The following is an 18,962-nucleotide window of genomic DNA, read 5'->3' as shown; positions in this document are numbered from 1 at the left end:
TCCAGATATGGTGGTAAATCAAAATATCCTTCATAGATGGAAAGATTTTTAAGTGTTTTACCAAAATTGTAGCCATTAACAGAGTGACGTGTGGCCATGACTAAGGGTTATCTGTAGCCATTAACAGAGTGACATGTGGCCATGAATAAGGGTCATCTGTACCCATTAACAAAGTGACGTGTGGCCATGAATAAAGGTCATCTGTAGCCATTAACAGAGTGACATGTGGCCATGACTAAGGGTTATCTGTAGCCATTAACAGAGTGACGTGTGGCCATAAATAAAGGTCATCTGTAGCCATTAACTGAGTGACGTGTGGCCATGAATAAAGGTCATCTGTAGCCATTAACAGAGTGACGTGTGGCCATGAATAAACGTCATCTGTAGCCATTAACAGAGTGACATGTGGCCATGACTAAGGGTTATCTGTAGCCATTAACTGAGTGACGTGTGGCCATGAATAAAGGTCATCTGTAGCCATTAACAGAGTGACGTGTGGCCATGAATAAAGGTCATCTGTAGCCATTAACAGAGTGACGTGTGGCCATGAATAAAGGTCATCTGTAGCCATTAACTGAGTGACGTGTGGCCATGAATAAAGGTCATCTGTAGCCATTAACAAAGTGACGTGTGGCCATGACTAAGGGTTATCTGTAGCCATTAACAGAGTGACGTGTGGCCATGACTAAGGGTCAGTTTTGGCCGTTAGCAGTGACGTGTGGCCGTCACTAGGGTCATCTGTGGCTATAAACTGAGTGGTCACCTATGGCCGTCATTGAAGTGACATGTGTCCATACTTAGGTCGATTTCCTTTAGGTAATTATCGTATTGAAGACCAACAAACGGCCATCATCTTGTCGAAAAGAAACATTAAAACCGTTTTCTGCGTTTCGGTACATAACAACGAGATAGATAATGGGTTCAATTGACATGATATAAAAGGAAGCTTTTAAAATTCCTATATTGACCAGAAAAGGAGAATATCTCGGAAGCTAGTTCATATGGAGGATATTATTGATCTTCATAAAACTGTAACATCCTGCAAACGAATAACTATGTAACACAGCATGCTTGTGAGTCCGTACCATTAGTCAATGTTATCAGCGAACAAACAGTAACGCTGATGTCTGAATATATTCCAAAAATTGACAGTCCGTCCGGTCGTCCACCTCATTATCTGTCAATTTGTTTCAACAGTACAGTTATCGAAATTTAAATTGGAAGAATTTAATAATCACTTTGCATATCAAGTTGACACACTGTGTATATATCATTTCGCTCATCACTAAATATTCGTTTTTAATGGGTTTTTTTAATTCTGTAAACATGGTCAGAAAGCGGTTTTTTTTTTTAATAAATTTATTTCTATAAAAAGAAAGACAAAACATTCTATCATTAGATTACATACTGTGAATGTTTGTTTGTCCTTCATTTTCATACCCTATCAAAACTTTTCACTGAACGGAATGTGGTATGGCGTTGTCCGTCTGTCCGTCACTAACTTTATATTTCCAGAGATCTCCTCTCGAAGTTTTCAAACGATCTCTTTCAAACGTGGTAGATATGATTACTTTCCATGATCAACACTTTTATTTGACAATATTTGGAAGAGTTTTTGTAAATCATTTTCTTTAGTGTTCAACTAATTTCTTTAAAAATTGGCAGACCTTGCCATGGCATCAAACCGTGTTTTCTTCATTGCGTATTTAATTATTGTATAATTTCCATATCTGTATCCATTTCAATACAAAAATGTATTTCAAATGAAGGAGTCGTGCTATGTTCGTCGGTTGGAGCATTTGTCACGTCGGGTCCTTGGGATCCCGTGACGATTTGTGTGTCTAAGAAAGCTGAGAAACAAACCAGTCTGTTCTGAAGTGGTTGTTAAACCAAGCAAACAATTTTTGTTTTCTTTCCATTTATACTACAATTATTGCACTATTATTGGTTCGATACGAAAAGTTATGGAGTACAAAAAAAAATATCGACTGAGGCCGGGTTTAGCGAGCATTACAGAAATCCGTCCGACATCTTGCCGGCCGTCTGCCTCCATGTGAACAATCACAAATGATAGGCGCTGAAGATTTTTTTTTTTTTCGATTGGTTAAAAAAGACGTAATAAGAAATTCCCTTTTTATTAAAAATAGAACAAAGCGGTGCAATATGATAAATTATCCGGTTTACAGTGCAATATCAATAAAAACACGTGACCATGTGACAAATGAAAATGCAGAATAACAACAAAACTGTAATAAAAGTTCTTATCACATGACAATAGCATAACTTAAAACTCTGTATTTATCTACTGTTATTCAAATAATAGATAAATACTACATGATAAAATGATCTCGGCCACCGCTCTGAAGGATTTTTAACGTTACAAGAAAGATAATTCATATTACGTATCTCTCTGAAAAAAAATCAAAATGAAAAATAAATTAAGTAAAAGATTAATCAATTTTAAACATTTCATTGTCTATATCGACTGCATTACATCTGCAGAAAAAATAATGGACGTCATTATTCGCCGTTTATTCTGTAGAAGTTAGGCTTTTCACACATGTACGTAAAAACTACAGAAATTAACGTAAATTAACACCCGAACTCTCCAAATCTCCAAATGTCACTTCTGTGTACATTGTGATTTTTAAATGAAAATTATAAAACAAGTCTCGGACTGTAACATGATCGATAATCTGTTATCTAAATCGTCATAAGATTTAAAAGTGAGTTTTGGAGCTTGACAAGGTCGTTATGACCTCTCCTGATATATTCTATTCCAACAAATAAAACAGTTCTTCAGGTATATTTTTCATATTAGTGACTTCTCAAGTCCATCTTTGCACTCCAATACACGTATATTGATCATAGTAAAAAACGAACTACTGGTCCTGAGAAAAATCAGATCCCACAGGATCTTAGCATTCACCATTGTTTGATCTTTGTTTTTTTTTCTTTTTTTTTTTTTTTTTAATTTGGATCTGTTCCCTTCTTTTCTCTTTTTTTCCTCAGTTTTGTTTTTAATTACGTGAAATTCCTCAAAAAAATATCGAAACTAATCTATAACTGCCAAATCCAAGATGGCAGCATGTCGGCCGTTTTGTTTTGACTGGTTAGTCTTAAAAAATCAAACGTGCACAACTAGGTACAACGTATGAACCTACGTATGAAATATGAGTGTTATATGCAGTATTTACCAAGAAATATACTTCATATTATAATCCAAGATGACCGCCTCTCAGTCATTTTGTTTTTCTGATTAGTTCCAAAATCAAAGGCGTACAACTTAGGACCTAGAAACCGACATGTTCAAGTTGGCAACTAGGGACAGAGGGGACACTACATATTAAATTTGCTGAAGATCCATCAAGCACTTATGAGGAAATACCGATAACTGACTTGCAATGTCAAAATCAAAGATGGCCGCCGGTTAGCAATTTCGTTTTTACTTGTCAGTTCCAAAATCGAAACTGCACAACTTGGGACGAAGAACTTTGAGAAAGATCTATTCAGTGAACTGTTCATATAGCATTATATCATATTTTTGGAGTCGTGAACATCTCGTAGAAACGCAGTGTGTTTTTGGTATTTGTTTGTTGAAAAATAGTTCTTTTTTAAAAATCAAACGCAGGTGTAAGACATACCACCGTGTAATAAAAGGTCCCACGAACCATAATTGGCCATCCCGTGGTATGGTGTACCAATACTAAACCTTCATCTTTAATTGTAAAAAAACTCCTCTGTGACAGGTGTGTTCAAACATAGCAGGTATCTAGATAGACTACCTTTGATTGGACACTCCTTTTTAACGACAGTTGTGGTCTCAACTCCCTTAGAAATGTGTGATCGAGAGAAAGTAATGAAGAGGAAGGGGAGATCGAGAGAAAAGATAAAAAGGAGAGGGTGTATGAGGAGATGGTTCGAGACACGGTGAGAGAGAGACAGAGAGGGGGAGTTGTAAGAAGAATATATGTTGATGGTAGGAGAACAAGCACTGGTGTAAGAGAAAGAGGTCATGAGAGAATTAAAAGAATAGGAGTTCCGAGATTGTGTGAGAGTGATCTGCAACATTATTTATAAATTCCTAACTGTTGTTTATCATTAAAATACACTAATTTATCATTACAATACAGTATTGTTTACACAGAAAACGTCATATGTATTGAGGGCTGCACAAGACAAAAAAGGATTTGCTGCAACACAGACAATGTCAATGTAAGTATATACTTTATTCCATTATATAGATTTAATATAGATATCACAGATAAAAGATTGTGTTAGCAATAAAATAGAATCTACAATGACTTACAATAATAACTAACAAGAGATCCCAGAGGGATCTTGGAGCCCACCATTGTTTGATCTTTATTTGTTCCTTAAAGGTTAGATCTTTTCCCTTCTTTTCTCTTCTCTCCTGTTTTTGGTATAAATTATACAAAATTTAAAGATTCCTCTGAAGAAAAAGCAATAATAATCTTTAACTGCCAAATCAAAGATGGTCGCCTGTCAACCATTACACATTTAGAGACAAAGACAAACCTACATTCGAAATTTCAGAGAGATCTATTGAGTTCATCTTAAGAAATTGCAATAACAATCTTTCATTGTTGAAATCCAAGATGGCTGCCTGCCCGCCTTTTTTTCTAATCAGTCTTAAAATCAAACAAGCACAAAGGAAAAGTGTTTACGAATAGACGACAGACGAACGAACGACAGACACAGACAGAGGATGAATCGAATAGCCCAACATCTGATGATGGTAGACTAAAAAATAATCACAAATCATAACGTAAATTCATCTGAAATTCAAACATGTTCTACAAAGACCTATTCAACTGTACTCAATATTTTAGCAACCATTAGGCCTAATTACCAATTTCCAATTTGAGCAAAATATTGACAAATATCAAATGTCTATATTTATTTATATATACGGGTGGTCAGGTGGCACAGTGAAACACACTCACCATTCACTAAGGATCTGATTTCCTAAGTGGACGTAATAAGGCGTGGGGTTACCTGCCTGACTATATAGGGTTTCTCCTGGAACTCTGGTTTCTTCCAACATTAAACCCCTCACATGCTTCCACATGGACCAACAAGAGTGATTAATATAAGTTGATAGCTTGTTTTGCAGTTGGTGTAAAATAAATAACGTTTATATACAAATGTTTTAGGATATATATTTCACATTACATTAACAATACAGTTGTACAAATGTGTACTGAGCAAGAGGCCAAAGCGGTCTGCATCGCTCACCTGGATAATTCAGCTATACTGTCATTGAGCAACACTTTCAAATATAATAAATAATTTCTGAAATGATTTTCCTATTTGACCCTGGCCTTGAATTCAGATTCACCATTCTTAAAAATTACTTCAGACCAAACTGAACAGAGAAGGTTTTATAAGATCTTACATTTCTCCTATTGGTCCCAACATCTCCTAGTTGATACAAAATTAGGTTCCTTTCATCTACATAAGCTTCAGATGTAATCGTGACAGAATTTAAGAGAATATTTGCTATTCAGCCCCATCCAAGAGAGCCCCAACCCACCATCTATACAAAATTGATTCCCTTTCACCAAAGAATGCTTCAGACCAGAATCCTGATATCTATGGTAAAAAGAAAGAATTTTTAAAACACAATTCTCTATTTCCCCTCTTGGGCCCCATTCCTACTGCCCCACAGGTTGAGGCTCACCATTTATACAACACTGATTTCCCTTCATCAAAGAATGCTTCAAACCAAATTGGGACAAAATTCAATCATTTTCAGAGAAGATGGAATTTAATGAACTAGCTAAATTACCCTATTTGGGCCCCACCTCTCAAGGCCCTGGGGGTTTAAGAACAAATATTTATACAAACTTGGTTTCTTTTTCCTCAAGGATGCTTCTTATCAAATTTGGCCAAATTCTATGCAGTCTATCTTACTAGTAGCAGTTTTAATAAAAAAAAAAAAAAAGTGGAAAGACAATGGAAGCTGCATCATGGCATAAGCTCACCAGTCCCTCCAACCAGGTGAGCTAAAAATCATCACATGTAATTTCTTGAGGGGTTTAATTTTGTTCATTTTGTCTTTAATTCACAAATTCATGAGTCCAAAATGTGACGATCAATTGGAAATTGAGGCGAGTTAGTGGTTTTTGAGAGATTTCCACAAAATCATGCACAATCAAAAATTAATATTTTTGATAAAAAAAATTGAGCGTCATGACAATATATATTACATTACCGGGTATATAAATAGATCATTATTTTTAAAAATGGTAATGGGAAATATATCAAACTTCAATATGTTATATCTCATTGATCAATATTCTGGTTCCTTTTTCTCACAACAACTCTGTATGTAATGCCATCTGTATATCACCCACTCCTTTATAATGCCAATACTTGGTTCGTTTGTTATAGCTGTATCAACAATATTTTGCTGCTTTTTCATAACAAAATTTCAAAGGTTCAACCTTAAAAACAATTTTAAGTGTACATAATAATTGAATAAATGATTTGATTGTTTATAATAAAGTGGTAACATAATGAACCGCGACTCCAGATCACCTGATTACTGTCAGGTCCACCTGGAATGAACTCCTTCCATCTTAGAAAATCACCTGATATTTCTTGAATTTGTTCAGTATTTGAAAAATTCAAAATCAGGTTTTGGTTTTCATATGGGAAAAATAATGATCAAACATAACATAGAACATCATCTACATACATACAGACATGATAACAATACAACAGAAGGGATTATATGCCCACTCGCCTGGATGAGCCTTTAAGACACCATGTCACCATTGATTTTCAAGTGCTATGACCAGATATGTTAGAGATTGTAAACACTGCATTAATGCATCTGTTACTCAGTTGTAATCTATAGTGCCATACTGTCGACTATAGCAATGTGTACTACAACTAGCACTCCCTTAGTTGAAATACATCTGCCATACATACTTTTGCTCCATTTTGAAGCTTTATCTTAACATGTGCACAAAACTCATGCAATTACTTTCTTAATTGCATCAATATTACATATTCAGGCCTCATTCAGATTAAGTGAATATTGGGTGAACACATCTAAAACAACAAAATGATGAAAATTCTAAAGTGAAGATTTTCAATAAATGTTGCATGGTAAATATTGTAGTCTAGCCCCGTTTGTCTTTCTTTATCCTCCCCATAATATAGTTTATACTGTATAAATGGTCACCATATCTGAGATGTATGCATTATACATTCTTGGTTGACACTTTGTCAAATGACATAATCATGGGAAGTTCTGATAAGTTACCAGGGGTCGAAATTAACTTTTTTAGTCACTAGAAAACCATTGCTAGTGCCTAAAATTTCCAATAGCAAAAATGATGAACTAGCAATTTTTTTGTGAATAAGTTTAACTTTTATTTACTGATATATTGAGTTTTTCAGGAACTGAGTGATATTGGAAAAGATATCCAAGACATTGGATAAGAATGGCTGATTGCTACCTGTATCAATATTTTAAATCTATATAAACTTTGACTTAATCAGTTTTCTTTTTTTCATGTATGAGCTACATCTAATCTGACTCTCATATGATCAGATCCATTTATTAATGTAACTGTACCCAAATTTATATTATTTAACAAATTGTTCACATTATCGATCATTTCAATAAATTATTATGAAGACAACTGTTTGACAGAGTTCTGGACTTTTAAATTATTATGAAGACAACTATTTAACAGAGTTCTGGACTTTGTTGTATTTTATTTACCAATGCCATGCAATTCAGTTCTTTTAATTTCCCCAAAGATCATTCCACTCCATTCTAAGTCAAATACACTACTGGCAGAAGGTGGGTCGTTTCTTTCTTTGTCCCTCAACCCACCACCTATTGACAGCTGCCGTATATGCACGTGGTTTTGGCAGTGATTTTATATCAGCAGCGTCAAGAGAAACGTGCCCCGATTTCGACGATTTTTTTTTCAGAAGGGCCAGGCTCTGGCTGTTGACTATTGTCGTGGTCATCGCAAGCACTGTCAGATGCTTTCCTTTTGAAAAGTTCGTTATCATAGCTGATATGTCGCGTTTCACATGATGAGCAGACAGAAATCGTAGGGTTTTCCAAGACAACTTTTTATTCGGTTTACACATAACTATCAAAGGAAAAACTGGAGGAATTCCGAATGTATTGATAATCTATGTCACTTTAGCGTTTGTAACCTATTTACTCATTTAAAGGCAGACGGAGAAAGGCATTTTGTGGCAGATTATTTCATTTCCACTCGCAAAATTTTGCTACTTCATCATTTTCCAGCTAGCAATTATCAGATTTTAGCTGGCATTTTGCTAGTTGTATATAGTTAATTTCGAACCCTGGTTACTATCATTGTAGAAAACTTAATATAGGATTATATGAAAAATTACTTCTCAAAGTGTTCATTCAGTTTGTTCAACCTTAAGCTCAAAATTGATTATAAACTTACAAAATACATTCACATCTGGTTTAAAGGCCAACTGAATACACAAACATCTGCCTATAATGGCCATTAGTTTAAGGAACAGTGCAGTTCAAATTATAATATATCAACCTCTGTATAAAGGCCACTTTTTAACTCCATTTGGTGGCATTTATAGTCAGTTTTGAATTCGTATCTACTATTAGTGTTTCTAATGTGCTAATTCATAATGGCTCAAATACTAGGTAAAGCTGTTGTCCTGGTGTCTGCTAAAGTACAAGTGTTAATTATAATGCACTTTTGATTAAATTCATAATTTGTGACTTGTAATAATTTTTGGCATATAATGTATCATTTGATGACTGATTTAACACACTCAAGTCCATTCTAAAACACAAAGTTCTGTATGAATCTGGATAAAATGGGTTTCTGACACCTCCAACATCCTCCTTTACAACACCCCGGTGTCAATATTCTGTACGAATACTGATCAAATGACTTATGTGGCACCTCCAACATCCTCCTTTACAACACCCCGGTGTCAATATTCTGTACGAAAATTGATCAAATGACTATGTGGCACCTCCAACATCCTCCTTTACAACACCCCGGTGTCAATATTCTGTACGAGTACTGATCAAATGACTATGTGGCACCTCCAACATCCTCCTTTACAACACCCCAGTGTCAATATTCTGTACGAGTACTGATCAAATGACTATGTGGCACCTCCAACATCCTCCCTTTACAACACCCCGGTGTCAATATTCTGTACGAGTACTGATCAAATGACTAAGTGGCACCTCCAACATCCTCCTTTACAACAACCCGGTGTCAATATTCTGTACGAGTACTGATCAAATGACTACCTGGCACCTCCACCATCCTGCATCAGGTCCATCCTGCAGAACTCTCCTGTGTCTATATTCTTGCCCATAATGTGGTCAGACACAAGGTTAGGTGTCTTGTGCTGGACGTACACTCTTGGTAAACAGCTGTCCTGCAAATCATCAATAACTGAATAATCTTAAACGATAAATATCTTAATCAAAATTTTTATTGTATCTTTAAAATTTTCTAACTGACTTCATGATTCTCCAAGTATTTCTCATTGGGATGGGTTGAATGACTTTTTTGTGACAATTCATTTAAACAGATCATATAGAATAACCTAAGCACTTTCTATTTTGAATGGAACGTCTATAACATGTTAAGTTATTAATGAACATGCTATATCTGATTTAATCAGAAGTTAATTTTGATCAAAGAGAACTTGCTACCAATAACCTGCAAATCAAGATAAGCCTGGATAAACAAAATACACACGGATCTATATAGATGTACAGTTCATTTATTCTTCTAGTGTAAAGGGTTTTTAACACAGAAACTTTAGTTTGATTCAAGAATAGATATAAACATTGAGAGGTTCCACATCCAAATTTTTTGTCTACTTAGTAGGAATTTCTAGACAGATATATTAACTAGATGTGTCTGTGAATGCCCTGAGAAAATGAGCAGAAACATAACTTCTTGCAATTTTCTCAGTTCAAGGGCCATAACTCTGGAAAAATAGTTGACCGAAACAAAATATGCACATGATGCCATGTAATGACAACAAAGGGCAATACTATGTAACGATAATAGTATTCTGTGATATGAAAACTGCCAAACATTTCTACTTCAGCTACTTGTATTTTCTGAAAATACTTGTGGTTCAAATAATGTACATTTATAAAAAAAACGTGAAGGAACTTTTGCAGAAACAATAGGAGAATATCAACAAGCAAACAAAACTAATTAATTTTTGCAGTGAAGTACATGCATTAAGTTTTATGGTGAAAAAAAGTGATAGTTTTGTGAGAGAGTTGATGAAGATGTAAGGAAAATAATAATATACTTACAACTAGATAATTGACTGTTGTTGGGGACACATTCAAGCAGCCATTGAGATAGATTTCCTCCAGGTTATGACAGTGGTTTGACACAGTAAATACTGTTTTGTCCGTTATAGCCTGTATCCCAGACAACACCACATACTTCAGAGGACAGTGTCTAGCTATCTCACATACCCCAGCATCTGTCACCTAAACAGAGATTTATCAATAATGATAAACAGAACTCCATGGCTCTATAAAGCTGTAAATAAGTCTGAAATTTAAGAAAAGTGAAATAAATCCCCAAAATTACATATCTACAATGTAAATGTTATTTGTGTACTTTTGAACTAAGGGAAAGACTAAAGAATGGTGGACAATGGCACTACATAACGATCTGTTTTAATCATTATGAAGTTGGGTGTCGCTCCTTTGTAATCTTCAAATGAGCACATTAGCTTGTGATTCGTCAATTTTTTTTCCACCTGGAACCCATTTTCAATCATATTACTTTGCTTGTGCCTTCAATTTTGCCACAACATGTTCCAGGAGTGCAGAGAATGATAGTGAGTGTTACCCTTCGAATATTGAGGATGAGATGATATATTAATTGTCAACAGCACTGATCTTCAGATTTCATTTTTCCAATTTCACAGTTACAATCAAACCACTGCACTATATAGCTTCGAATCATTCTAAAGTTGAAGGTATATGTTTTTGTCTTCAAAAAGAGAATATCAAAAGCTACACTTTTCAGCAAGTAAATGATTGCTGTTTTTAATTTGCATATATCCTGACAAAAGTAGAGTCATTTTCATAAACAAGATAATTATCCACATTTAATGTAAGTCAACAGGGGTTGTCTGTACCTGTTTACAGCCTTTAATTCCGATGTGCATCAGCCGAGGACAGTTTACGGCCATTGTAATCAACATTTGGTCTGACAAAGTCTCCATGCCTGCTGCGTCAAATTTTTCCAGATTGTGACAGTTTTCTACGACAGCCATCAAAACCTCCTCCTCTATCTAACAACCAAACAACATTGTAGTTATGAATTGTGACATCCATTATTGTTATCTACAGTTTCATTTCTATCATACTCTCTTGTGTAAAAATTTCTATCATACTCTCTTGTGTAAAAATTTCTATCATACTCTCTTGTGTAAAAATTTCTATCATACCCTCTTGTGTAAAAATTTCTATCATACCCTCTTGTGTAAAAATTTCTATCATACCCTCTTGTGTAAAAATTTCTATCATACCCTCTTGTGTAAAAATTTCTATCATACTCTCTTGTGTAAAAATTTCTATCATACTCTCTTGAGCCAAAAATTTCAACATTTTCCTGATTAAGTAAAGAAATTTTCCATTTCGCTTTTTGTGTAATACCTAAAACAATCACTTTTAATCAAACAACTTTTGATGATTATGAGAAATTATCAAACTTTGAAGTATGTCTATTTTTATACATTACCAAGTTAATATTTCAGAAAGAAATTCACCAGCTGTTGGTATGCAAACTTTTTACTTTACTTGTAAAAATGCCTTAAGAGTATTTGAAAACAAAATCTTTACATATTTCTGTGAGTTAATTTACCTTTTGAACACTAAAGAAAGCCTTTCTAAGAAGTGGCGCTCTCTCTGTGTCACGTAGAAGGGGTAACAGTGTATGACCACTCAACATTTTACAGATACTAAGGTCAAGCTCCCTCAGACTTGTACAGTATGTAGCTACAGCTGCCAGTCCCTCGTCTGTTAGGGTTCGTGAACCACTGATATCTATCATCTCCAGGTTTCCTCCTAGATGCTGCAGAATCTATATCAAACCAGATAAAATCAATGCTTACACAGGTTATATCACAGAATAATATGGTCTTTGTCAATGGCAGAAAAAATTACTTGTAATTATAGTATACAAAAGCCCCTTTCTCTAGCTCAGGTAGGAAGTAATGTGTAAATCTATTACTATTTGAAATATGTATGACCTCTGTTTGAGTAGGATAGAAATTCATTCACCTGATGTATATGATTTCACTTCAAGATAATTTTTCAAGTACATGCTTGATGCTAAGAACTTTACCTAAAATTATCTTAGTTAGACAACCTCATCATTACTGTTCCCTCGACAAGGAAAACATATCAATTAAATATACAAATAGTCACATTTTTTCTCAAAATGTCAAACTTTTTAAATGTAAACATGTATATTTGTTTCAGATGTACCTTTGGAAGTGTTTTATCATTGAGGGCAGGAATACCACATAGTCGGACTGACTTAAGACGCTTCAACCGTTGTAAAGTTTCCACAAGCAAAGCTTCATCTGACAGCATGACCCCACACAGAGAGAGATTAGTGAGGGAGGTAGGCAGTGTCCAGAGGAACTCATTGTCTGGAGATTCTTGTAAGCCATAACAGTAAGAGAGGTCGAGAGATTCCATCCGGATACATCCCTGGGATAGCTGTTAAGTACATAAGTACAGTACCGGTTATTATACATGTACCAAAGCCTTAAACACGAAAACAACTGGTAGAACTGCTATCAATATATATTCAAGTATCTGGTAGCACGCATGTACTTAATCATTTGATACAGCTAGAACACTGACAGAACAGTATGAGCCTTGCAGTGTAACTGACCATTATCCCTTAATTAGTTAAACCACATTTTAAAACCTTAGTTTGGAACTTGTATTTTTCAGCTAATGAAAATTATTTATGTTTTCATTGAGTTCCAAAAAAGATGCAAATTACATTCATGAAGTTAACTGAAAATAGAAAAACTTTTTAATTTAATTAAAATCATAGTCTAATAAAAACAAAGCAAATTTTAATTGTGGTATCAATTTCTTAATATTTGGTCTTCCGTTGAAGTAATATATTGTCATGTTTACAAAAATATTTGTAAATGCAATCTGTTTTTAAAACTTCATGATTAGTAAATGTTTACCTCAAGTAATGCATTTCCTGTTAACTTAGAACTGCCAAGAAGATTTAAGCTGAAATGAAATTGAAGTATACAAATCAAAATCTTTAAACAAATGAAGTATATGAATTCCAAGTAAAAACAGAAAATAGTCAAAATTTATACATAAGTAGATTTCCTTTCCAGGGGTGATATGTACTCTTGATTTAATACCTATCAGGTAAGTATTCTTTTGTGAGAAATATAAATATATGTAATATCTATTATCTACATTCATTGTTTGTATTTATCAATATTACAAGACTATTTTAAATGGCACAAATACTCATTTATTTTCTTTTAGCAAAGCAAAATAAATTTTGAATCTTTTTTCAATCTTTATCTTAGCAGCAAAAATAGGTTGTTTCCTCTAACCAAAATCATTATTTTCCCAAAAAGATGAAAAAAATCAAAACCACCTTCTGAATTTTGCAGTATATTTTGCTATAATTTCCCAATTTCAGAAGGTATCAGCAGCTGTAAAATTAAGATTTCAAAATACTATCAGTATCAATGTCAAGATCTTATCTTCCTTTCCTGAATTTCAAAACAGTGTAAAATGTATTTGGAAAGGTTAATGATGATTAGACACATCTATTCTGCATGTCAAAATTTTACTTGTATCTTTGATTTCTGATCAGGAGACGGAACCTTTACAAATATTGGGTTTCTATCTTAATATCAGACATCTGATATAAAATTATAATCAAAAGATTTGAACAAGCATACTGATAACTACTAAAGTGATACATGTTCCCCAGAAGCTATTACAATGTAATGATTTATAGAGATGGTGCTGTTTGGTGTTCATTGGGGGAAAAATGGGAAGTATACAACCAAATTATAACCAGTTTTAAGAGAACATTGCAACAAATAAGTATTACCATCTGACAAAGCAGTTTCATCACTGATAAGTGATAATGTGTTCAGGTCATTTCTAAGTGTGGAGGTGTGATCAAAATCCTGTAAGATGTGAAGGCAGAAGACCACTGAAAATGATTTTCTCAAAATAGTAAGTGATCTTGACCTTGACCCAACAACCTTGAAACTCAAATTTGAGCAAGGTATTTAAAATGTTTTGAAAGTGGGTGAAATTTGATAAAAATCCCTGAAGGAGTGAAGCTGATTCAATCAGACTGAGCTAATAAACTGAAGTTAGTCACCACACCACCTACAACAAATTCCCTACAAGTCCATGTCACTGATGCTTCATCTATTAATGATTCACTATAAACAAAGATTAACAAAGAGAAATCCACATTTAACTCTTTACATATTACATGTCATTGTTACCTTTTCAGGTTAGGACAATATCTAGCTAGAGCAGTGACATTTTCATTTGTCATTGGCCGTGGACATCCATCAAGTTCTTCCTATAAAACAAAAGAAAAAATGAAAATTGAAGCAACTTACACCAACAGGCCATGGACAAAGTACCAGTAATACAATTCTAGGTTTTAAGAGACTTAGCAAGTGACACACAACAGTAATTATCACAATTATATCCTTTACGTGGTCTTTCCAAAAATTTGATTCCTCACACAAATAAGGAAGTGGCTCTTTAATTTTCTATGTATTTCTTGTATGTATTTAATCATATACAGGGTACATCTGATGTACACAAGTTTTTTATTTTCAAAGTTGTTGAGGATGACTTTTGACCTTTGACTTTATGTTTTTAAGGTGTTGGACCGTCTTTATCGCTACTACCCGAGGGTATTCTACCTCTGGGTCACAGGTTCAAGACCTTCATGGGGCAGTCACCAGGTACTGATGGAAGGTAGGTGGTATTTTCATTGGAACTTGGCTTTCCTCCACCACCCCAACCTGGCACATCCTTAAATGGCCCTGGCTGTTAATGGGATGTGAAGCAACAATAAACCATACCAAATATAAACCAAACTTTTGACCTTGACTACAAAAATCTAATTTGGTGTGGACTTTGGCTGCTTAAAGCTATGGTGTGAATATGAACCAAATCTATTCCAGGGTTTATGAGATATCTTGTACTTAAGCTTTTTATTTTCTAAGGTATCGATGGTTACCTTTGACCTTTAACCTTAACCAATGACAACCAAAATCTAATCAGGTGAAGGTCTTAGTGTTATGATGCTATGGTACTGATGTGAACCAGATCTGTTCAGAGGTTCATGAGATATCTTGAACACAAATTATCATGGATGCACACACAGATGCAAAGTGCAAAATCACACAAAGTGGTTACCTTAGACACAACCCCGACCCCCCACCTTACCTAAGTAGAGGGTATAATAATAGAAAAAAATGTCCTACCAGATTGTATTTAAGTGTCTGTGCTATTGAGGCAAACACGTTAGCAGAAAGCTGGCCACAGTCATCAATTATTAGACAAGAAATGGTAGGGTTGTTTCTGGTCACTGTCTCAACAGCTGAAATAGAGAGTAAACAAATTTTACCTTTTAGTTCTACACCATACCTACAAATCAAATATGGCAGCAAACATTATGATACTGTCTAGCAACCCTACAACACATGGTTTATGTATGTATGCTTTCTTCAAACTTCAAATCAAATGATATATCAATGAAAATCTTTCTTTCCATATCCTTTGTTACATTTTCATTTTATTTCCACAATTATTACTCAAGATTTTCTCAGGTTAAAATCTCATATGAAATTTTAAATAGTCAGCTTTCTAGATCCTGAAACATTTGTAAACTGGGCCATGCACTTAATGATTGAAACATTGTACAGAGAATTCCAAACTTAATAAAAAGGTACATGAAGCAGGCCTTTGTTCTTGAAATTTATATAAAGTTGCATCTTCAAAATCCATGTATATTTTTATCAAATTAACATAGTGTAGTCAATAAATTATATTTACTGTAGAAATACAGGCTAATACTAACCTTCATTAGTTAAAGCATTGCAGCCACGGAGGTCTAGAGTCTGTAATTTGGGAGACTTGAGAGGATCTAGACCTTTCCCAGTAAAGGCTGCCAGCTTCCTCAGCTTGAGAACAACCAACTCTTTCTGGGTCTTTGTTACAGCCCTGATGCCAACGTCTGTGAAGCAGAAGTATCAACAAATCATTTAATTACATACAGCAAGTTTTTCTCAGCTGGATGATTTGTTGACCAATATTGATGGTTTGGAGACCAATGTATTAAGCCTACACCTGTTAATAAGTTCATCCATTTCTATCATACCAACGGTAGTTCATATAAAAAAGTAATGCCAATAAATGCTGTCTGATTGTTCATCCTGTAATAAAAGACCCCAAATCCCCATTTGAGGTTGTGTGTAGGAACACATACAACTTGTGGAATACACACCTGATATATATTTCTAGACTTACCTGTAATATTGGTACACATATGTATGGTGAGCTGATGAATGTTTGGACATTGTTCTCCCAGTGTCTTTAACATGGCATCAGTAAGTTGATTGCTTTTGTATAGAGTCACATGTCTAAGATTTTTCACAAACAAATATTTCTGTACTGACTTGAAGTAACACTCAGTAAGGATGTCATGATTCACCAGTCTCTCAAGTAGGATTTCTTTGTGTATGTTTGGAAGACGTCGTCCAACATCTGGTATTTTGTCCAAGCGGTTCTGGACACAGTTCAAGCACATATCATGTAGAGTCTTCACCATTTTCAACAAGTTCACCAACAGGTCATCAGAGATGCTTCTGGTCAGATATTCTGAATGATAAATTTTGATGTAAATTTCTATGCATATTGTCAACAAACACACAAATTGTGTCCAATAGGTAAGTTCTATTGATAAAAAATAACTTTGCTACAACACTCCTCACCATTCCCTGCTTTTCTCAGTACAGAAAGACTTTGAACCCAAGGTTGACAAAAAGAGGAAAAGTTATCTTTCTTTTTTTTCCATTAACTTATATAAGATTTGTGATACGTAAAATACATGATATACCTACGCTATATCACCTACAATCATAAAGTGAAGTCCTATGGTTAGAATAGATTGACATAAATGTTTAAACGCCAGGTTGTCTAGTCAGAGTGCAAACACCTGAACACCGTTTTTTAATAATAGTTAACACCGGGCATAATTAAACGATACAAGTGAGTGATTACTTACCATACTTTTTGTGCTAACTGAAATTGTTGGATTCCCCCTTATAGGCTGAAAGTCTATGTATTTATGTATGACCTAATGATTATTCTACCTTTTATACGAGGTAAGTTATTTATAGAATGTTGTCTTTTCTAAAAATAGATAATTAATTCACTTCCGAGTTCGACGTTTGTAAAATGCTTTGATAAGAAGTCTTTCGTTCAAACGCTCTGCTAACGCAGACAAGTACAAACTAAAATTGTAGTATAGAGCCGATAACGGACACGGAAACCAGTGATAATCAATTGCCAAACTAAGTATGAATTAGGTGACAAGACGAAGGGGTAGGGGGGAGGGGTGGGGGGGGGGACACTTGCAAACTCTTCAAGTACAAAGTAATCAGGCCTATATGCTTGAAATAAGTTAACCATTACACAACACCGAGGTAAAATGCGTGCAATTAACACGTTTATAAATTGATAGATTAGACTGGACAGAACAGGTATGGATTCACAGTGACAATTTTGCAAAGCTCCATATGGAGCTTAGAACTATGAGACAATTTCAGTTCGACTGACATTTGTAGTTCTTGTGAAGAAGACTTTCTATTTTACCCATGTTCCAGTCTATCTTAACTGGTCCAATCAATTTACTCAAAATACAACCCAAAGCGGGACACAATACGAGATTATATCAACATATGTATGTCGTGGTACCTATACTGCAGCAGGAGAAAATCTACCAAAATCAGACTTTTTGAAAATGCCTTTCAGGATTTCAAGCAGATCAAGAAAGTTAGAAAATAACATTTCAGCCACAATTGAAGTTACTGGATAAAGGATATTATGGTCAATGAAATGGTTGGTCGAATTTAATCCTAACAAATCTGAAACGCTATTAATAAACCTGAAAACTGTCAGTCCGTCCATCCTCCTGACAAACATCTCGGTATACTTGTTTCCAGAATTGAGTGTTGATATAAAATCCCAGTCCGACCTATTGGAAGACGTACACCTGTGTGAGAATTATCTAACTTCGCACGAAAAAGATCTTCCTGTAGTTATCGATAACAAGAGTAGGCGCTTAATGCCGCCCAGGAGCCCGAATAGCCCCGAATTAAACACAACATGTGGCCCCTGTGTCTCTTTTTTTCGCTATTAGGAAAGGACTTATAAATTTCCCCTAATCTAAAAATTAGAAATCATAGAAAGACAGTCTGGATATTCGGCAGGAAAAGAAGACAAAGACCCCCTCCACCACCAGAAGTCCAGACACATCTCAACAAGATCTACCATTAGACCAGGGAGTCGCCTCCAAATTACATACCAGTCAATCCCCAGACGACTCCAGCAAATGAAGGAAGCACACACACACACCACCCCCACCCTCACGTCACCATAGAATCGACTCATGTTGATTGGGCAATGCCTGGCGATGGGCAGAGTCATGGAGACGATCAACCATCGCCATCGTTACTGGAAGACATTATTTAGCATTACACCGTTTAGTAGCGATACACTTTACACTGAAATGGACTGTCCCTCAAGCAAAGACGCCAAAAACATGTTTAGTAGCGATAACCTGTACACTGAAATGGACTGTCCCTCA

The 18,962-nt window shown here is 35.0% G+C and overlaps 1 protein-coding gene across 1 annotated transcript; it reads right to left on the bottom strand.

The window, feature by feature from the left end:
- Positions 1–4,208: 4,208 nt before the first annotated feature.
- LOC132555183 (F-box/LRR-repeat protein 20-like) lies at positions 4,209–17,411 on the bottom strand. Its single transcript, XM_060219535.1, has 11 exons — positions 17,379–17,411; positions 16,622–16,972; positions 16,173–16,328; positions 15,577–15,692; positions 14,578–14,657; positions 13,270–13,318; positions 12,545–12,781; positions 11,919–12,137; positions 11,191–11,346; positions 10,349–10,531; positions 4,209–9,447 (listed from the first exon to the last, which is right to left on the bottom strand). The coding sequence occupies exons 2-11, from the start codon at positions 16,920–16,922 to the stop codon at positions 9,313–9,315; spliced, it is 1,632 nt and encodes a 543-aa protein (XP_060075518.1). The 5' UTR covers positions 16,923–16,972; positions 17,379–17,411; the 3' UTR covers positions 4,209–9,312.
- Between the last annotated feature and the right edge of the window lie 1,551 nt (positions 17,412–18,962).

The sequence above is a fragment of the Ylistrum balloti genome, unplaced genomic scaffold, assembly GCF_031769215.1.
Source record: "Ylistrum balloti isolate Yb309-2 unplaced genomic scaffold, AGI_CSIRO_Ybal_v1 Utg370458, whole genome shotgun sequence".
Taxonomy (NCBI): Eukaryota; Metazoa; Mollusca; class Bivalvia; order Pectinida; family Pectinidae; genus Ylistrum; species Ylistrum balloti.
Note: the sequence above shows the minus strand (reverse complement) of the source record. Positions and strands in the feature narration are given on the sequence as shown.